Consider the following 22,643-nt stretch of genomic DNA (forward strand, 5'->3'; position numbering starts at 1 on the left):
AATCTTCTCTCCATTGATTGTGATGCTGCTCATTGGTCCAGTTGTGAGGATTTTTGTTTTCTTTATGTTGAGATGTAATCCATACTGCAGACTGATTCCTTAGAAAGTTGGAATTGGAGGTACCATTTCATCCAGCAATCCCATTACTAGGTATATATCCTAGAGAGGTGAGAACCAGGATAGGAACAGATATATGCATGCTCGTGTTCATCACAGCACTATTAACAATAGCAAAAAGATGGAAACAACCTACGTGCCCATCAGTGGAAGAGTGGATGACCAAACTATGGTACATACACTACTGGAAGGCTATGCAGCACTAAAGAATAATGTAGAGTCTGAAACACACTGCATAATATGGATGAACTTGGAGGACATTATGCTGAGTGAAACAAGTCAATCACATAAGGACTAATATAGTATTAGTTCGTTGTTGTGGAGGGTCAAGGAAAGGTTTATATATGGAGGGAAACTTTGTTGGTTGCCAGGGGTGGGAGGGGAAGGGAGGGAACAATGGGGGAAAAAATGCATTGACCCATGTCACTTTAGTTTTGTGTATTTCACTGTACATAAATTATATTTCAATAAAATGCATTAAAAAAAAAAAGAAGAAGAAGAACTGAATAGGTTGAAACCTCAACTATTCACCCACCTGGTTAAGACAGATAGGACCCCAGGTGGAGACAAATAAGTAAACATAATAATTCAGTTCCTTAAGCACTGAGTAGAATGAAAGGTCAATTTACACATTCTTTTCATGTTATCCCCCTAGAAACAGGTGATAAGCATGTTAATGTGTCTCAGAAGATAACTTGAAAATTAACCTTGGCCTGTGGACATGCACAGTGAGACAAACAGGAGCAAAGTTGCTGGGAACTGACATTCTCCCCTCTGCCTAAGCCCCCATCAGCTGATGACAGGAAGCTGGTGTAACTCATCCGGTGTGCAAGCGCACTGCATTAAAAATCAACTGTCCCTTTAAACTGAGGCGAAGGAAGCCTCAGCCAATCCCCAGTTAATTCACGCCCAAATTCCTGAAGTTTTTATGAATATGAATAACCCCCCCTCCTGAAGCTTACAAAACTGTATCCCGACCTGGATTCGAGGAGTCAGATTTGGGTACTGGCCCCTGTCTCCTTGCATTGCCACTTTGCAATAAATAATTTACTCTCCTCTTAATCACTCAGTATGTAAACTGTTTTGGCCTGACTGCGCACTGGGCAGGGACCCACATTTGGTCTGACTTCAGAAGCAAAACTAGGCAATCTACTTCTGTAATGATTTACTACCTCAGAACCCTATGGGGGTCATCATGAGTCAGAATCAACTCATAGGCAGTGGGTTTGGTTTGAGGTTTGGATCTCATATGTAAGGAACTCTGGTGGTGCAGTGCCTAAGGCATTTGACTCCTAACCAGAAGTTTGGTGGTTCAAACCCACCAGCTGCTCCACAGAAAAAAGATGGGGCAAGCTACTTCTGTAAAGATGTACCACCTTGGAAACCCAGTGGGGGTTGCTATGAGTCAGAATCAACTTGATGGGAATGGGTTTATCTTATATTTGCCCATGAGACTGTAAACTCTTCTAGAGGAACAAATAGTCCTGATGCTACTTTGAACTCTTCCTGGCTTCATAAACACAGCTGCTCCTTAAGTGTTTGTTAATGCAGACGATTTGGGTGCCTTCAACACCCTAAACCTATGGACAGGTTTGTAAAGAATTATCAGAACTTGAGGAAGAGTCAATGTACAGAAATGTGGCAACTAAGGTAGTCTTTTTTCCTGAGCCACGCTCCATTCATTATCACTGCCCCTATCCACCCGGAGTTTGTTTTCCCTCTGTCTACACATGCAGATGCTTCTTGACTTTCAAACTTCAATATATTATGAAGCTTCTCTCCAGTTCAAATGTAAGTCAACTCCACCAACACCAACACACGTGGTTGTTTGTACAATATCACCTGATTTACAATAGGTGAAATCACCACAGGAGTCCCTGGGTGGTATAAACAGCACACTTGGCTATTAACTGAAAACTTGACAGTTCAAGTCCATCCAGAGGCACCTCAGGAGAAAGGCCTGACAATGATTACTTCCAAGAAAATCAGCCATTGAAAACCCAGTGGAGCACAGTTCTACTCTGATATGCATGGGGGTCGCCATGAGTCTGAACTGACCCAACAATAACTGGTAGAACTTACCACAGGCTTTCTTTCTTTTTTTTTTAAATTGTGATTTGGGTGAAAATTTATAGAGCAAATTCACTTTCCATACAGCAGTTCATATACACTTTGTCTCATGACATTGATTACAATTTACCCCAATGCAACATCTCCCCTCCCACTTCCTCCCAATAGTCACCTCTTCCCTGTGTCCATCCCTCCATGCATTCCTGCCTCCTGAGCTGTCTCCCTGTGCATAAACAGCCCTTCTTTCTCCCATGATTGTTCTCTCCAAGGAGTGAATCTACCTCAGGTAAATGTTCAATTCACATACCTGTCTTTTGTTTGGCTGGAAACCACAGGTGTGGGTTCAGTTCCAGACCTGAAGGGCAACTAAGGGCCATAGTCTCAGTGGTTCCGCCAGGCTCTATCAGACCAGCAAACCTGGTCATGCCCCCCCCTTTTTTTTTCCAAATGATTTTGAGCTTTGTTTCACATTGTTCTCCCTCTCTATCCAGGATTTCCTACAGAGATCCCACTCTGAGCGGTTAACAGTGGTAGCCAGGCATCTAGTTCTTCTGCTCTCATAGTTGTATAGGCTGAGGATCACATGGTGTACCAGTTGCTAGGACTAATTGTTTCCATGAATCTTTGGTTTTCTTCATTCTTCTTTGCTCTGAATGAGGAGAGACCCATCGTTGCATCTAGATGGCTGCTTGCAAGCTTTTAAGATCCCAGTTGCTACTCACCAAAGTAAGAGATGGAACAATGTTTTGTGTAGTATGTTATGCCAGTTGAGCTTGATGTCCTTTGCGACTATGGTCCTGAGCCGACCAGTTCAACTACTCAGTCCCTCTGGGTAGCTGGCTGTGACCAAGAAGTGACTACAATCTAGTCCCCTGTCAGCTGTACTATACAGCCACAGGCTTCCTTGAACTCTGCCTTATCCTTAAGCTGCTTCCCCTTTTCTCTTTCCTGTCATGCCAATTCCTTTTGCTTAATACCTTGTAGACGTGCTTACTGCTTGGAACCTAGAATTTGCCCTCACATAGGGCCTCATTCAACTTTACTTTATATAGAGCCATGAGTTTGTTGTTCTATATTTTATCTACAGTCTTGATTATATTTCTTGATTCTTGTTGAGAGAAAAGGGTGCTTTTGTCTTCTATCCAGATTTATTATTTAGGACAGATCAAGAAATGCTGCAGTAATAAATAAAACCTGAAATCTCAGTGAGTGGTTTAACATTATGAGACATGCTCAGGGAAGGAGCATGTGTTTATATTATAGTCAAATGTGGGGCAGGAGAAAGTTTCCTTCCATGCTGTGGTTCCAATAATCCTAAAATCCTACAAGCCACCCACTGGATTTGCTGCACCCAGCCAGCTGAGAAAGGGAAAGAGACTGTGGAAAAGATATAGTTTGGTAGCTGCCTTGGCCTGAAAATAAAATTTACATGCCATCGGGCAGAACTCAATTACACCCAAAAACCCATTGCCAGTGAGGCAATTCTGACTCACAGAGATCCTGTAGGACAGAGTAGAACAGCCCCATATGATTTCCAAGGCTGTAACCCTTTAATTTTTTTTTTTTCAATTGTGATTTGGGTGAAAGTTTACAGAGCAAATTGGTTTTCCATTTAACAATTCATAGACTTTGTGTGGGTGTGATGTTGACTGCAATCCTCACAATGTAACAGCACCCTTACCACTTTCTCCCTGTACTTTTCATTTCCCTTAATCCTTCTTTTCCTCTGAGCTTTATCCCTGGACAAATGCTGCCCTTTTAATTGTATGGTTGATTGTTCTAACAAATGCAAGCCTCCTCGGTGTTATTGGTGTCTAGTTCTGTCTTTCACTTGGCTGAAAGTTGAGCCACAGGTGTGAGTTCAGTTCCATGCTTGAAGGGTGTCTAAGGGCCAGAGTCTTGGGAGTTCACCAGTCTAAGGCTGTAATCTTTAAGGAAGCAGTCTGCTACATCTCTCTCCTGCAGAGTGGTTCGTGGATTTGAACCACCAACCTTCAGTTAGCAGCCAACCAATTTAACAACTGCACCACCAAGGCCTCTCAGTTATACTGTTGTTGTTGTTATGTGTCTTCGAGTCGGCCCCAACTCATAGCAACTCCTCCTTGGGTTTCCGAGGCAGTATCACTACGGAAGTAGGATTGCCCAACCTTCCTTCCGAGGAGTGGCCGGTGGGTTTGAACCGCCAGCCGTCTAGTTAGCAGGCAAGGCAAGTGTCTTAGCCACTATGCTACCAGAGCTCCCAGTTATACAGTCCCATCTAATTGTATGTAAAGAACTCTGACAGTGTAGTCATCTTGTATACCTAGGAAAAATCAAACCGAATATTCCTGAACACTAACAATTGCTACCATGTCCTATTACTTGTTTCTTCCAGCTGTTTTCTCATTTTGTCTGTGATACGGATTCAATTTTATTTCTTTTTTCCTCTAAAAGATTCTTCATGGAGCACATTGACTTCTTTATCGGAAAAGCAGCATGCCTGATTATTATTTGTACTCAGCGTACTACACCTCACCCAAGCCTAACACTACATAAGCACACCTTAGAAGTTCAGTAAATTCTCATTGAATAAAAAAGTGAATAAATGAATGAAGGAATGATATACATTCAAGTAAATAGTTTCTCTAGTTATTTTTATTCTGGTTTTATTTTCTCAGACAGTGTTTTTTTTTTTTAAGAAATAAAATTTGTCAGGTATATGTAGCAATTTGGAACTAATCCTCTTTTAAAATACATAATTCTGACTCATTTTATTTTTTAAGGAAATCTTCCATTTCCAAGAGCCCTATTACCATAAACCCTTCAAAATGCACAAGCTTTCAGCTTGCAAATGGTTTCATTTGAGTCTCATACCAGGAATAACTTATATGAGTCCATAACCATGAATGAGGCTCTTCTTGTGGGGTTTTCCTATTTTAGCCCATCACTCACCTCAAATAGAACCCATTTGGGTGAATTCTGCTGCCATAAGCCCATTTCAACTCAAGGTTGTCATTATAAATAACAAGATTAAAAGCAAACATACCTCAGTCATCATTGATTCATATCTCAGACATGGATAATAAAATAAATATATCTATTAAAATATATTAGGATAAAAATGTTAAAAACCAATAATCCATTTTTATCAGTCTTCAGGACAAGTCTAAATATTTAATAAAATATAACATTTATAGTCTTTATCTTGATGGACTTTTTTTTTCAATAAATGCGAGAATAGAGATGCTGAGATTTAAAAATGGGACTGAAAAGAGAGCAAAGTCAACAGATTTATTGAAGAATCATTCTAGGATCTGACTTGGGGAAAAAAGCTTTTCTTTACCACATGCTTGATATCTTGCAGTATGTTAGTGAAAGATTTTGGTTGGTTTAAATAGTGACTGTTTTCTTCAATTTCCATGTTTTCATTTATCCAGATAATTTGTCCCATAAAAAGTATGGTCTCATCCTACATAAAAATCCCATTAGTCACCAGGAAACAAACAAAATTCAGAGAATAGAAAAACACAATTGTAGAATAATAGGTCCAAATATTTACTGAAAAGATAAATACAGGATATACAAACTGTTTATAAGTGCAAAGACATTGCTGGAAAGAAAAAGGATAACAGAAACCAATTACCTCTGTTAGAGTAGAAGTGGGGTACAAAGTAAGAAAGTGGGAAGATCTTTAATTTGCACCTTATAACCTTCCGTACTGTTTGAATATTTTCTACTATGAACATGCATTGCTTTTACAATTAGAAAGCAAATCAATTAAAGCACTCATAAAATAAATAATACATATTCTAATTCTGAAATTATATCCTTCATTGTTGATTTTTTGGTAACTTTTTAATGAAGTAATGAACCTAATTAACATTAACTTATGTCTTAAATTTCCTTTTGGACCATGTCACACCACAAATTTTCTTAATTTATCATACTCAAAAAACTCACTGCCATCGAGTCGAATCTGACTCATAGCAACCCCTTCTTGGGTTTCCAAGGGGTATTTCTCTGGAAATAGATAGCCCAATCTTCCTTCCGAGGAGCGGCTGGTGGGTTTGAATGGCCAGCTTTCTGGTTACTGGTCAAATGCCTTAAGCACTACGCCACCAGAGCTCCTTAATTTATCGTAGTACATATCAAATTTTAAATTGATAGCAAAGTGTTCTGGTTACTTAGTGTCACTCTGACAGAAATATATCACAAATGGGATGACCTTAACAGTTTATTCTCTTAGAGTTTGGGAATCTAGAAGTCCAAGTTCAAAGGGCCGGGCTCTAGGGGCTGGATGAAAGCCCCTCAACCTTGGGCTTCAGCTCTGCCTCTTGCTCCTGGCCCACTGAAGCTAGAGGCATCTCTTCACTCAGGCAGCTGCTGGATGCTGAGGCTAACAAGCCCAAGGTCGACAAATAAAATGGTACAGTCCCAATGTTACCAAACCACATGGCAGGCCATTAATTCAAGTCCATTGAAAGTCCCAAGGTCGGCAGAGCATGGCAGGCAACTGAACAACAACACGGCTACATGCAGGGTCTAAGCGTGCCATAGGCTAGAGACCATTCCCAAAGCTGTTTCTTATCTACAGGAAGCAGACCACATCTCTAAAGCAGCTACTCAGCTACTTGTGGTAGGTCCGACCATGGAGTTGATTGCCAGTCTCATCATGGGGAATAAGTACATTCTGCTGCCCAGACACTCAACCAGGCCCAGCCAAGGTGACACACAAACTTAACCACCACAATTCCACCCCTTGTCAACTTGGCACCTGTACAGACCTTCAATGGGTGGTATCTGTACAGATCTCCTTCATTGGGTGACTTCAGTCCCCTAGTTCCAGAGTGGCAACCTCACCCCCTTGGCCTGCTGGGCCCTGTTCTTTCCCTCTTGGGCATGGCAGCCCTGCCCTCTCACTCTTGGGCAGTGACTATGATACCATCCCACTAGCTCACATGAACTGGCAGCCCCACGCTCCGGAACTAAGTTGGTGAAGGTCTGGCTCTTTGAAACCTAGGGGTCTGTGGTGGTTCCACTCCCAAAGGCCATGGTCCAACCCATGAGGCTGAGGCAGCTCTGCTTCCTGTTTCCTTGGTCTCTCAGCTTCTACCAATTAATGCCCAAAGGCAACCCACTCTGGCCGGAAGCCTCCTGCCCAAAGGCACTGGGCTTTCTCCTCCGTGGGCTGGTAAGCCCATTGTTGTTTAATGCCCGTCTCTGGGCTCTGCTACTGCCATCTCTCATGCTGGTCTCTCTGCAGGTATCTCTCTGCCAGTCTCTTGGCTCTGCTGCTGCCATCTTTTATGCTCCATACCAGGGTCTCTCTGCCAGGGTCTTGGGTTAAAGACACACTCCACTCCTGTTTCCACATTTTAGGTATCTATCAGAGCAGCACCCCACTCTCTCAGTACCATATTCTGTTCTGGTTACTTAGTGCTGCTCTGACAGAAATATACCACAAACTTAACCACCACAATTCCACAAACTTGGCTTGAACACAAGGGAACCAACCAGATTACATTTTTTTTTAAAAAAAAAAAGTATGCTAGTTCAGGATTGGGCAATCTACTTCCATAGTGATACTGCCTTGGAAACCCAAGGAGGGGTTGCTATGAGTCAGGTCCAAATCAATGGCAAATAACAACAACAACAACAACATGCTGGTTCAGAGAGTGTATGAAACTGCAGAAGTTATTTATTAAGAAATAAAATATTTGCATCAATAGCTGGCATTTTTGGTGTTTTTCTTGAGTTTTTTTGTTTTGTTTTGTTTAATTGTGATTTGGGTGAAAATTTACAGAGCAAATTCACTTTCCATACAGCAGTTCACATACACTTTGTCTCATGACATTGACTACAATTTACCATAATGCAACAGCTCCTTTCCCACTTCCTTCCCATAGTTACTTCCTCCCTGTGTCCTTCCCTCCATGCACTCCTGACCCCTGAGCTGTCTCCCTGTGCATACATAGCTCTTCTATTCTCCCATGATTATTCTCTCCAAGGTGTATCTACCTAGTGTAAATGTTCACCTCATATGCCTGTACTTTGTTTAGCTGGAAGCCACAGGAGTGGTTACAATTCCAGACCTGAAGGGCAGCTAGGGGCCATAGTCTCAGTGGTTCCACCAGGCTTTATCAGACCAGCAAACATGGTCCCCCTTTTTTTTTCTTCCCCCAAGTGATTTTGAGTTTTGTTCCACATTGTTATCCAGGATCTCCTACATAGATCCCCCTCTGAGTGGTTGACAGTGGTAGCCAGGCACCATCTAGTTCTTCTGGTCTCATAGTCGTATAGGCTGAGGATTGCATGGTGTACCAGTCACTTGGACTAATTGTTTCCATGTGTCTTTGGTTTTCTTCATTCTTCTTTGCTCTGGATGAGGAGAGACCTATCGTTGCATCTAGATGGCCGCTTGCACGCTTTTGAGATCCGAGTTGCTACTTGTCAAGGTAGGATGTGGGACAATGTTTTGTATAGTATGTTATGCCAATTGAGCTTGATGTCCCCTGCAGCTATGGTCCTGAGCCCACAGGTCCAACTACTCACTCCCTCTGGGTAGCTGGCTGTGGCCAAGAAGTGACTATAACCTTGTCCCTTGTCACCGCTACTATATATCTGGGAATTCTTACAAAACTTACCAATACACTTGTAGAAACATTGTCAGCCAACCCTATACATGGTCTTGGGCACACTACCCCCTGCATAGACATACCTAATAGTTCAGCCTGTCCACCCATCTACCCACCCATATATCCATGTTTGCCTTCACTGACAACACAGTACAGTATGTGCAAAAGGGTTTATCTTTGTTGTCTGTACCTCCCATGTACCTCTCTATGTCTTCCTCTTCCTCAATGCCACCATGTTGATTACTCACATTTGGTATATTGCCCTTTTCTTCACCCAAATCAATACTTGTCTCTACCTATCTAACAGTGTTTCTTCCCCTCCCCTCCCACCCCTAGTAACCAATAAAGAAAATTTCCTTCCATATGTAAACCTTTCCTTGACTTTTACAATAATGGACTAATACAATATTTGTCCTTCTGTGACTGACTTATTTCACTCAGCATAATGTCCTCCAAGTTCATCCACATTATGCAGTGTTTTACATATTCTACATTATTCTTTAGGGTTGCATAGTATTCCATTGTGTGTATGTACCATAGTTTGGTTATCCATTCTTCAATCGATGGACACCTAGGTTGTTTCCATCTTTTGGCTATTGTAAATAGTGCTGTGATGAACATGGGTGTGCATATGTCTGTTTTTCTTGGGTTTTAAGTAAGATTTCTAGTTTCTTTTCTCAGAGTCGTGAAAATATCAACTCCATATTCATATTATAAAGAGAGTCTGCAACAAGATGCCAAGGTGCCAACTATCAGTCCTGAGAGAGAGAGAATACACCTCGAAGAAGCAAATAAGGAGACATTTGTGTCTGAAATGAGGAAAACGAGGTTTCACCTCTAATAGTAGCATCTGATAGGATAAAAAAAACATGAAACCATATCATACAAAGATCAGAAGATCCACACCAAGCAAATAAAAAAAAAAAAAAACCCATTTGGGTCTAGTTGCTTCTGATTCTAGGTGCCCCTGTGTGTTATTGATTAGAACTGTGCCATAGAGTTTTCTTGGCTGCAATCTTTACAGAAGCAGGTCACTAGGCTCTTCTTTTGCAGTGCTGCCCGGGGGGGGTGGGGTGTTCCCACCTCCAACCTTTAGGTTAGTTCAAACCAAAAACCAAACTCAATGCCATTGAGTCGATTCTGACCTATAGCTATCCCCATTGGGTTTCCGAGGCAGTAAATCTTTATGGAAGTGGATTGCCCTGTCTTCCTTCCGCAGAGTAGCTGATGGGTTTGAACTGCCAACCTTCTGGTTAGCAGTCAAGTACCTTAGGTACTACACCACCAGAGCTCTTTCTAGGCTAGTAGTCATGTGGAAACTGTTTGCACTACCCAGGGACTCCTAGTACCAACCTGCACGTTCTAATTTTAAATAAGCTATAGCCAGTAATTTTTTTTTTTCAAGCTGCAAAGATACAGAATATGCATTTTATCCAGTTTGTTGTTTGGGGGCAGATTTTTTTTTTTTTTTTCTCAAACTGTCACAGCCATTTCATAAATATAAAATAAACTCTCCAGACCTTTGCATTTCTTTTGCAGTAGGGACATCAGTGGAACAATTCTTTCTAAGGCCATAATCTGCTGTTAGCAGCTTAGGCTGCAAGCCTGGATTTCTGAAAAATAATGAATCAGATAATGTGGCACTAGTCACTTCTACACTATCTTACATTTTAAGCTGCTTTTTGCTAGATCCAGAGATTTTTAGAGCTGAAGAAGCCTCAGAGATCATAATCATCTAATTTTATAGATGAAGTAACAGAAGCCGAGAGAGGTTAACCTGATTCTTTTGACAATAAAAGATTTAGATCATGTGAGTTATAACCCAGTGGCAAGGCAAAGGATAGCCGTGGGAGGGTTTACCCCATTCTCTGCTCTACACTTCCCATAGTCTCCAGTCAGCCCCCTTTACTCCCTTCCGCCCAGCCCAGTATAGAATCCTAAACTGGTGGCTGTCACTTTCCAGTATATGACTTTACATTATTACTACCGTTGAGTTTTGTGGGTCTTGAAAAACTGGAGAACTTGTTAGTAATTATCCTGTTGCTTCTTTTATTCCACTGATTTTATCTTCCTGTGTTTCTTGTTCCTGACTTGTACTTAGGACAAGATTTGGGGCATAGTGTATATGCACATCTGTAGGAAACAATACCTCTTTTTCCCTGTAGGCACTAACTATTTGGCCATTTAAGCTTGATTTCTTCTTGGGATCTTAACTAATTGTTCTTTTTCTTTCCCCCCGGTGTTTCTTCAGCAGTAGCGACTCACAGGTTTCCAGAGCCCTTTCTGGGATGGAATATGGTGATTTCCCCTCTTCTATCTTAGAGAACTCTGAGAAGTTTAGAGAGGTTTCTGCACAGGTGACATTCATTGAGCGACAAGGTGTTGTTAGCTGTCCTTAAGTCACCTCTCCACTCAGCAACCTCGTGCACAAGGAACCAAATACTGCCTGGTCCTGGGCCACTCTCATGTTCAGCTACAGATCAGACTGTGATCCATAGGAATTCCATCGGCTGATTTTCAAAATGAAGTAGATTGCCAGGCCGTTCTTTCTAGTCCAGCTTAGTCTGAAACTTGCTCAGCATCATAGTAACACGAAATCCACCACTGAGAGAAGGATGGTGGCTGCATATGAGGTCCATGGGCCAGAATCAAACCCTGGCCTCCTGCATGGAAGTTGAGAATTCTGCCACTGAACCACTAAGGCCTATTACTTTGAATATATTGTTATTGTTTGTTGCTGTTGAGTTGGCTCCTATTGATGGTGGCTAGGCTGTCTGCTTCTGTAAAGATTTACAGCCCTGGAAACCCAACCGGGGTCACTATGAGTCGGAGTCACTCAATGGCAGTGGTTTAAACATTCGCGGGTCCTGTGCCATCTTCATCATCTTTGTTATGTTTAAGTTCATTGTCGTGGCTATTGTATCAATCCATCTAATTGAGGGTTTCCCTCACTTTTGCTGACTGACCCTCTAAATACCAAATACATGTCCTCCAGGGATTGAGTTTTCCCGATGAGATGCCCAAAGTAGGCTTACTCTGAAATAATACCTAAAATTAGTAGGTGATTAATAATACCTACAATACACGGGGAGCTCTGGTAGTGTAGTGCCTAAGGCACTTGACTGCTCACCAGAAGGCTGGCGGTTCAAACCCACCAGCCACTCCTGGGAAGGAAGATGGGGCAATCTACTTCTGTAGTGATACTGCCTCGGAAACCCAAAGAGGGGTTGCTATGAGTCGGTCTGACTGGATGGCACATAACAACAACAACAACAATACACATGGTATAACTCAGCGTCTTACTGCTCCGTAATTTTAAGACATTTTATTTTAAAATTTCAATTTCTCAAAGCCTCCGTTTCCTCAGCTATAAAATGGAATATTAACATCTCATACAGATCTTGTGGGCATCCAGAGCGGATGCTCAGGAATATGCTACAAGTCTCACATGTCATTTTACATGTCCTCGTACTTTAAAAAATAAACGGGAAAAATTCATTTTACCAATGTCTTTTATGTATCCCCCAATACTATCATTTCAAAATGTAATCAGCATAAAAATTACTGGGGTATTTTATATTCTTGTTTTCGTACTAAGTCTTTGACGTGGGGTGTGGCTTTTTCTCAACTCCGGGTAGCCACATTTCAAGTGTTCGAAAGCCACACCTGGCTGCTGTATTGGGCAACAAACGTAGTTCCAGACAGAGGAGCAAACACGCCCTCTTGACGTAAGCTTTGCCTGTTTCTTGCCCGCTGGAGGCGGAGCTTCTCAGAAAGCAGTTTTTGGGCTCTTCCGGCTGCCGTAGAAAAGCGCTGCGGTGACGGTGCCACGTCCCCTGCGGCGGCGGGAGCGGAGGCAGTTGGGCCTTCGGGTGGCTCCTGGCGGCCATGGCTTTCACCCTGTACTCGCTGCTGCAGGCAGCCCTGCTCTGTGTTAATGCCATCGCCGTGCTGCACGAGGAGCGCTTCCTTAAGAACAGTGAGTGGGGCCGCAGGTCGCGGGCTGAGGTGGCAGCGAACCCGAGCCGGGACGCGGACCCGAGCTAGCACGGGTATAGGGACAACCCGGGCTCGGGATACGCGAGCCGCCGAGGGCTCGGCTCTGGGTGAGGAGCCGGGCCCTTCCTTGGATGGGAAGTTGAGCCACTTTGGTTTCACCAGGCTTGAGCTCCACATTGCGGGTGAGGCGTATTCAACAAGAAGCCTACTGTGTGCCGGGCCCTAGGGGCCGAGGGGGTGGGAGGAAGATACCTAGAGGAGCCAGGGACGCCCCGCAGTTAGTTTAGGCCAGTAATTTCATTTCACTTCTCTGTAACTGCCTTTAATAATCGAAAACCTAGAGTCTGAGTTTTGATTTAAAGTGTTTGTGTGGGGGGCGTGGCTCACTTTAGAACAAGGGTGGTTAGAAGAAAGGGCTGAGCGAGGGCAGTAGGAATTCCTGGCCTTTGGGCCAGTAAGAGAACAAGAAAAATGGTGAAGTTGTCAAGATATCCAGCCACCTATGTTCCTAGAAAAGTATTCAGCACACATTTAACTGGGCCCCTTCAGTGTGCTAGGAGCTATGCCGTATTCTACTAATAGAAATCCCAGCTGGGTCTCATAATCCAGCCCTCTTCATACTTTTCTGGGCGGGCTTCTCCTTCCTAAATGGGAATCATTTGCCATAGTGTACCAAGAATGCCTCTGCCAGTCACTAAAACAAACCTATGAAAGAGACTGGTTCATTTCACATATTCTTTCAGGAGGTCGTTATTGAGCATGAATTATATGTGAAGCATATGTAATAGAAACTAAAGTTCAGCACTTATCGTACCATTTTAACAGAAGCTGATCCAAACAAAAACTAAACAAGTAATGATAAGTATGCAGACTATTTGAAAGAGAAATGCAGGGAGATAGATACTACCCTATTGTGAAGACGTGGAGGAAGCATGTGTAACTGGAGATCTGTTACATGAGTACACTTTTGGTGAAAGTCAAGGGTTGGAAGGCAGTGTAGAGTTGGTGTGAAAATTCAGACTGTGAATTCAGAAAATTCTGGCATGGATTTTAAGCAGAGCAGTGAAATGATCAGATCTGTGTTATTTACAAGATCGTCTAGCTGCAGTGGTCTTTTCAGTTACCTCGTATGCATGTGAAAGCTGGACAGTGAATAAGGAAAACAAGAAGAGTTGATGCTTTTGAGTAGCGGTGTTGGCATAGAATAATGAAAATACCGTGGACTGCCAGAAGAAGGAAGAAATCTGTCCTGGAAGTAGTACAGCCAGACTGCTCCTTGGAAGTGCGAATGGCCAGACTTCATTTCAGGTACTTTGGTTGTGTTGTCAGAAGGGCTCATTCCCTGGAAAAGGATACCATGCTTGGTGAAGTTGAGGGTCAGCGAAAAGGGAGAAGACTCAGCAAGATGGATTGACACAGTGGCTGCAGCGATGGGCTGGGGTATATATAGCCAGGATCGTGAGGATGGCGCAGGACCACACAGTACTCATCCTGTTGTGTATGGGGTTGCCATGAATCGGAGTCAACTCACTGGCACCTAACAACAGCTAGCTACGGTGTGGAGAACAGATTGAAAGAGTAAAGGAGTGGGTGTGGGAAATACTATAGGTGTGCATCACTTAATGTTCACGATACGTTCTGTGACATGTGATGAAGTAAACCCCATAATTTTGAGTATTGTCTGTGAGTTCTGTGTGGCCGTTTTAAAGAATTATGAAACCTAGCAGAGAAGTACTGAGTGTCGTGGGAGGGACAGTTGGTGTCAGAGTTGGTAAGAAGGCCGGAGGGTGGCGGCATGTCTGGCCTCATAGGAATAAACCTTGGGCTGTTGATGGTATGTTGTCTCCCTCTCGTGAGCTTGGAGGAGGTCAGAGGATGCCAGCTCCATGCCCCTTTTCCATGTGATTTGCATGTTATGCGAACACTTGTGCCCACCAGGTGCAGGGTTCCCGGGCCGGCAGTGAGGCCGCACATCCTGAGTGGCTTCTGTAGAAGGCTCAGGAGGTGTGCACTTCGTCGGGTCCCACCCAGTTGTTGCTGCCTTCTCTGGTGAGCCAGCTGCAGGGAACGCCTGTGAGAAGCTGCCTGGGAGGGGCAAGGCAGGCCAGGGTCACCCAAGCTGGGGCTGAGGCACCTGGGGCACATGCCTTTCCGTGGATGCCCTAAGAGACCACACCAGACAAAATGTGGAGCCTAGACCTGCCAAGTCCTGGGAGCCAGTGAGGACTGGGGTTGGGTATTTGGGCCTGGGCCTCTGTTGCCGCAGATTGGGTAGCTTCTGGGTTGTGTGCAGCAGCTGTGCAGAAGTGAGGCTTCAACCTTAGACACCTGGGTACCCCAGCCACAGACATACATGCTGTTGGAGGTTGCCTGAACAGACCTTAAGTGACTCATACTTGTATTCTAAATAGTCCAAGTAGAATGGTGATGGGCAGAGTTGACTGGGTACAATAATAATAATAGGTAACACTTACGTAGCACTTAATAACGTGCCAGGATCTTTATGAGATGTTTTACACGTATTGTGTAATCATCACATCAATTCTGTGAGATGGGTACAGTTTTCATCCTCATTTTACAGATCAGAAACCTGAGGCACCAAGAGAGTAAATAAATAACCTTTCTAAGATTACACAACTGGAAAGTGGTAGAGCTAGACTTCAAACTTAGGCAGTCTGACTCCAGAATCCATCTCTTCCCCACTATACAGAAAAGTAGAAGAGATCATAAGATATTTTAGCACACTTTAGATTCAAAGATAGAAGTAGGTTCAAAGTAAAAAATGGAAAAAGATATGGAAATAGCAAACCACCGGAGAGCTGAAGTGGCTCTACTAATGTCAGACAAAGTAGAGCTTAAACCAAAAGGTGTTACAAGATGTAAAGAGACATTTTATGATGATAAAAGGGTCAATTTATCAGGAATTAGTTATAAATATATATACACCCAACAACCCCCAAAAAACCAAACCCACTGCCATCAAGTAAATTCCGACTCATAACACCCCTATAAAATCTAACAACAGACCCCCAAAATATATGAAGCAGAAACTGACAGTTGGAGGGAGAAATAGACAATTCAACAATAACTGGAGACTTTACTATTTCACTTTCAATAATGGATAGAACAGCCAGGCCACAAAGAAAGAGAAGACTTTAGCAACACGATAAACCACCTAGACCTGGTAGACATCTATGAAACACCCCATTCAACAACAGCAGAATACATATTCTTTCCAAGCTCGTATGGAACAGTCTCCAGGATAGACCATAGCTAGACCATAAAAGAAGCCTCAATAAATTTAAAAGGATTGGAATCATAGTGTATTCTCTGCCAACAATGGAGTGAGGTGAAAAATAATAGAAGGAAATTTGGTAAATTCACAATTATGTGGAAATTAATAACACACTCCTAGATAACCAGTGGATCAAAGAAGCAATCATTAAAAGAAACTAGGAAATTTTAATGTGAATGAAAACAAAACCAAACATATCAAATCTTATGGCGTACAGCTAATGTGGTGCTTAGAGGGAAATGCATAGCTATGAACTCCTATATTAAAAAAGAAGAAAGATCTCAAATCGATAACCTAATTTTTCGCCTTAAGATGCTGGAAATAAAAAGAGCAAACTAAATATAAAGCAAGCAAAAGGAAACTAATAAAGATTATAGTGGAAATTAATGAAATATGGAATAGAAAAAATAGAATCGATGAAACCAAAAGTTGTTTTGAAAATATCAACAAAATTGACAGATCTTTAGCTGGACTGACCACCAAAAAAAAGAGAAAACTCAAATTACTAAAATCAAGAATGAAGGAGAGGGCATCATGACTGAGTTTACAAAAATGAAATGGATTGTAAGGCAATACTATGGACAAATACTATCAGCAAATTAGATATTTTAGATGAAATGGACAAATTCGTAGAAAGACACAGACTATTGAAACTGATTCAAGAAGAAATAGGAAATCTGAATAGACGTATAACAAAGGATCAAATTAATAGTTCTAAAAACTTCCAGCACTACCACACTGAGGGAGCAAGTTGTTGGACCTGTGAGTTTGGGCCTATGGTTGCAAGGGACATCAGGGTCGATTGGCATAACATACTACACAAAACCATTGTTCCACATCCTATTTTGGTAAGTAATGCCTGGGCTCTTAAAAGCTTGCAAGTGGCCATCTAGATGCAACGATTGGTGTCTCTTCACCTGGAGCAAAGAAGAATGGAGAGAACCAAAGATGCATGGAAATGATTAGTGCAAGGGACTAGTGAGCCATGTGAAACAGCGTATGTGACCATGAGACCAGAACTAAATGATGTCAGGCTGCTGCTGTCAACCACTTGAAAAGGGATCAGTGCAGGAAATCCTGGATAAAGTGGGAGGAAAATGTAGAACAAAACTGAAAATCACAAAAAGACCAGGCTTACTGGTCTGATAGAGGGTAGTGAAACCCCTAAGACTATGGCCCCTTACTTACATATGATATTAATGATATTGTTCAATAACTTCTGCATTTTGTTGAATTACCTTTCTTTGGAATTGGTACAAACATGGATATCTTCCAGTTGATTGGGCAGGTAGCTGTCTTCCAAATTTCTCAGCATAGACAAATGAGTGCTTTCACTGTTGCATCAGTTTATTGAAATATCTTAGTTGATATTCCATCAGTTCCTGGAGCTTTGTTTTTCGTTGATGCCTACAGTACAGTTTGGACTTCTTCCTTCAGTACCATTGGTTCTTAATCATATGCTACCTCCTGAAATGGTTGAATGTTGATCAGTTCTTGGTACAGTGACTCCGTGTATTCCTTCCATCTTCTTTTGAAGCTTCTAGTGTTGTTCAGTATTTTTCCTGTAGAATCCTTCAATATTGCAACACGATGCTTCAATTTTTTCTTCAGTTCTTTCAGCTTGAGATATGCAAAGCATGCTCTTCCCTTTTAGTTTTCTAACTGCACATTTCATAATAATATTTTACTGTCTTCTCGAGCTGCCCTTTGAAATTTCCTGTTCAGTTCTTTACATTATTATTTCTTCCATTTGTTTTAGCTACTCTATGTTCAAGAGCAAATTTCATAGTCTCTTCTGACATCTGTTTTGGTCTTTTCTTTCCTGTCTTTTTAATAATCTATTACAACTCAAAATTAAAAGATAAATAACCCAATTAAAATTTTTGCAACAAATTTGAATAAACATTTCTCTAAGAAGATACACAAATGACCAATCAGCACATGAAAAAATGGACAGCATCATTAATCATTAGAGAAATGCAAATCAAAACCATAATGAGATATCACTTCATACCTGCTAGCATGTCTGTGATCTATAAGACAAATAATAATAGCAAGTGTTGGCAAGGTTGGAACCGTCAGACATACTGGTGGGAATGAAGATGGGTGCAACCACTTTGGAATACAGTGGTGATTTCTCAAAATGTTAAACATAGAGTTACCCCTATCACCCATTGATTTCACTCCAGTTATACGCCCAAGAGTAATGAAAACACATCCTTGTAAAAATTTGAATACAAAAAATCATAGCAGTATTATTCATAATAGCCAAAAAATGGAAACATCCCCAGTGTCCTTCAACTGGTGAGTGCATAACAAAATGTGTTATATCTATATCCGATTCAAAACCAGCTCACTGCCATCAAGTCAGTCCCAACTCACAGCGACTCCCATTGGGTTTCCAAGGCTGTAAATCTATGGAAGCAGACTGCCTGATCTTTTTTCCATGGAGCAGCTGGTAGGTTTGAACCACCGACATATTGCTCAGCAGCCAAATGCCTTAACTACTACACCACCAGAGTTCCTTGTTGTATCTATATTCTCAAAAAACACTACCTTCGGGTTGGATCTGACTCATAGCGACCCCTTCCTTGGGTTTCCGAGGCAGTATCACTACGGAAATAGATTGCCAAAATTTCCTCCTGAGTGGTGGCTGGTGGGTGTGAACCGCCAGCCTTCTGGTTAGCAGTCAAATGCCTTAGACACTATGCCACCAGAACTCCCACAGTGGAATATTATTTGGCCAAAAAAGAAATTAACTACTGATACATATTATATCATGGATGAACCGAGAAATCATTATGCTAAATGAAAGAAGCCAGTCACAAAAGATCACATATTGTATGATTCCATTTATAGTAGATGTAAAATGGGCAAAAACTTAAGAGAGACAGAACGTAGATTGATGCTGGGGAAGATTGGGAATGGCTGCTAATAGATAACGGGGTTTGGGCATGATAAAAATGTTCTAAAATAGTGGTGATGGCTGTAAAATTAGTAAACCTACCTAATACTGTTGGATTTTATACCGTAAGTGTGTGAACTGTCTTTCCAGTGAATTACATTTCAATAAAGCTGTTATACACGCCTTTTTTTTTCTTTTTTACCTTGGGCTGTTTAAAACACAGACACACACACACAGGTCCAGATTGGCCTGTGGAGTGTAGTTTGCTGATTCCTTATCCAGAAGATAATAGAAGCTATCCTCATGACCTTGAGGGTAGGGAGGTACTTCTTAAACACTATTCATAAAGGAAAAGACTGATAACTAATACTGTATTGTAACTAAGAACATTTGTGCATCAGAAAAAATGTCATTAGGTCAGAAAAAAAATCAAGCCACAGAGTAGGAGAAGGTATTTGTGAAAAAGCTAGCCAGCAAAGGGCTCTTATCCAGAATATAAAAAGAGACACACAAACTAGTAGAAAAGTGGCAAGAAACTTGAACAAGGATTTCACAAAGGAGGATATCCTAATGGCTAATAAACCCACCAACTGTTCCGTAGAAGGAAGATGGGGCCATCTACTTCCATAAAGATTTACCGCCTAGGAAACCTAGGGGGGTCACCGTGAGTTGGAATTGACTCTATGGCAGTGAGTTGGGTTTTCGTTTTTTTCCTCTAGCATCAGTATCTCCTGAGGCAGTCTGATGTGGCCATGTCTGGGCACTTGAGTGGGCCTGGAGAAACCTAGTTCATTTATTTGTAACTTGGCAGCACAGGAAGTGGGGAAAGCACATACTCTAGTTTTTTTTTTTTTTTTTTTTTTTAAGCTCTTCTAGGGGAGAAAGTCCCAGACTCAAGGGGAATCATCAAATGTAGTAGGATATGGCTCCTAGGTAGGCGAAACAAATGATAAATATTTGTCAGGTATGTGTTGTTTTTAATCTAGGACATAGGAAGTGAGTCAGTCTGCTGAGAATGAGAGGCGAGGTGGAAAGTTTGAGAAATGAGGACATTTGCAATGCAGTAATCATGTGGAGAGTGGAAGAGGGAACTAACTTGAAGAAACAGTGGGGTTGACAGGCAGTGTAAAGAGCCTACTTGTGGATAACTGTCAATTTGGGGTGCTACTAGGAGCTCAGGTGGCATAGTGCATTTGACTGCTCACCAGAAGGTTGTCGGTTGAAACCCAGCAGCCACTCCTCAGAAGAAAGGTTGGGCAATCTACTTCCTTAGTGATACCACCTTGGAAACCCAAGGAGGGGTTGCTATGAGTTGGATACGACTCGATGGCAGTGAGGTTTTTTTTTTTTTTTTCTTTTGGTACTGGTTTAGATGTGTGATTTTTGTCCCAGTAGCAATCACCTGATTCAGTTAGTATTTCTGAAGTAGAGTGCACTTGGTTTCTCAACAAACTGGTTGATAACTTTTTCTACCGTATTCCCTAACCTATCTTCTTAACTTTCTTAATAACCTCTTTTTTTCTTAATAAACAAGTAGAGACCAATATTTGTATCTTAGATGGTTGCTTGCAAGCTTTGAAGACCCCAAATGCTGCTCAACAGACTAGGATGTAGAATATAATCTTTGTTATCTGTGAATACAAGTATAAAGTAATACAAAAGAAACATTTTACACATGAGAACAGTTAAAATACTACAAACTATTAAGATGAAGAGTTTAAATGGCTGCTGCAGACCAGTAGCCAGAATGCTTCTTAGAAGCAAAGCTGATGAGATTTTCATCTTGCTTATTTTGGACACATCATCAGGAAAGAGCTGACACATCATCACTAGGAAAGGGCGTCATGGTCAGTGAAAAGGCGGGAAACCCTCCACAAGATGGATGGACATGGTGTGGTGCTGCAGCAGTGGGCCAAGCAGGGCAGCAGTCGTGAAGGAAGGCGCAGTTCCTAGCAAAGTTTTGTTCTCTTATAAATAAGGTCATTGTGAGTAGGAGCCAACTCAGTAGCAACTACCAGGAGACCAGTAGAGTTCAGAATAGTGAGAGTTGGATGAGCTTGAGTAATAGAGGGAGAATTTCTGAAGATTTGCATAGGTGTGTAGAGAAGGGAACAAAGCATTCTATGGGCAGTGCGCATAGCATGCACGCGAAACAAAAGAGGTGAACATGACATGTTTATAAAACATCGAGGAACCCGCCTGTATATGTAAGTTTCCCTTTAAATATATACTCCTAAAAACTGTTGAATTTCATCAGGTATTAAGTGTAAATTGTTATATTGAACAAGAAGAATTAGTCTATCAAATCAGTTTTTTCAGTTTTTATTTTGTTGATCCTGGTAATTTTGTAAAACTTATATTAGCACAGTTTTTTATGTAGTTTACTAGGAACTTTCACATTTATGATGGCATTTGGTTCACATATACAGTTGGTGGCACTAACAGAGGGCAAATCGTATTCATTCTCTTTTATAGTTGTTGAATCTGATCTCAGTGAGGCTAAGATTTGCCCGGGGTCAAGCCACTCTTAAAATTGTAGCTAATACTTTTTCTTTAAAATATTATCTAGCTGAAGATTTTAACAGAGCCTAGAAGGATTACCATTCTGTGTGTAACTTTCTGAATTCTGGGTAGTGGAACATGTTTGATGTTTGCAGTTAGTAACTTTCTCTATTTAAACTCATTTCTAAAATAGTAGGAGCACTTGACTGCAGGCTGCTCTTATCATTTGTTCTCTGCAAGGCCCTCTAGCTGGAGAAGCAAAAAGAATTAAATCACAGGAAAAACAAAAAAAAAAACCCTTTAAAGCTTTAGCCAAAGTATCTTAGACAAACAACCGGTACTCCCTAAGTAGCAGTTGGAGGAAAAACTATTTGCTAGAGTAAAAGATATTTCCCAGAGAGAACAAAGTTCTTTGATGGTTGGTTACCAGGGATGGAAGAGAGAGGAAATCATTTTCTAGATAGTGTTGTTGTTGTTGTTACGTGCCGTCAAGTCCGGCCCAACTCATAGCGACCCCTCCTTGGGTTTCCGAGGCGGTATCACTACAGAAGTAGATTGCCCCATCTTCCTTGCGAGGAGTGGTTGGTGGGTTTGAACCAACAGCCTTCTGGTTAGCAGTCAAGTCCTTAGGCACTATGCTACCAGAGCTCCTTTCTAGATAGTACACACATGTTACTTTTGATGATGGGGAAACAGCCCCAAATATGCGTGAAGTGAGCACAACTTGACCAAGGTAACGAAGACACTAAGAAGTACGTGAGAAAAAGGGACAATTTCAGTAAATTCTATAACATACACAATTTTGCAACAACAGTGAAAGCAACCAAAAAATATGTGTGGCTACGTAGGTAGGTATGGATGCATATATGTGTAGAGGAAAGCATGGGCAAGTACACACATGTGCATGTATAGGTGTATCTGTTGTTGTTAGGTGCCATGGAGTCAGCTCCAAGTCATAGCGACCTGTGTACAACAGAATGAAACACCACCTGGTCCTGCACCATCCTCACAATCCTTGCTGTGTTTGAGCACGTCGTTGGAGCCATTGTGTCTGTCCATCTTGTTGAGGGTCTTCCCCTCTTTCACTGACCCTCTGCTTTACCAAGCATGATGTCCTGTTCCAGGGTGGTCCCTTCTGACA

General features: G+C 41.8%; 2 protein-coding genes across 2 annotated transcripts in view; both read left to right on the forward strand.

Annotated features, from left to right (window-relative positions):
• SKOR2 (SKI family transcriptional corepressor 2) overlaps window positions 1–12,623 on the forward strand; it is a 90,912-nt gene extending 78,289 nt beyond the window's left edge. The window contains exon 8 of the mRNA XM_007943855.2: window positions 12,561–12,623. Coding sequence (XP_007942046.2) covers window positions 12,561–12,623 — 63 coding nt within the window. The remainder of the gene's footprint in view (window positions 1–12,560) is intronic.
• Window positions 12,624–12,689: 66 nt separating this feature from the next.
• The window catches only part of LOC103199524 (haloacid dehalogenase-like hydrolase domain-containing protein 2), a 55,192-nt gene continuing 45,238 nt past the window's right edge, over window positions 12,690–22,643 (forward strand). The window contains exon 1 of the mRNA XM_007943834.2: window positions 12,690–12,780. Coding sequence (XP_007942025.2) covers window positions 12,690–12,780 — 91 coding nt within the window. The remainder of the gene's footprint in view (window positions 12,781–22,643) is intronic.

The sequence above is a fragment of the Orycteropus afer genome, unplaced genomic scaffold (genome assembly GCF_000298275.1).
Source record: "Orycteropus afer afer isolate SDZICR_OR568_19922 unplaced genomic scaffold, OryAfe1.0 scaffold00113, whole genome shotgun sequence".
In the NCBI taxonomy this organism is placed as follows: domain Eukaryota; kingdom Metazoa; phylum Chordata; class Mammalia; order Tubulidentata; family Orycteropodidae; genus Orycteropus; species Orycteropus afer.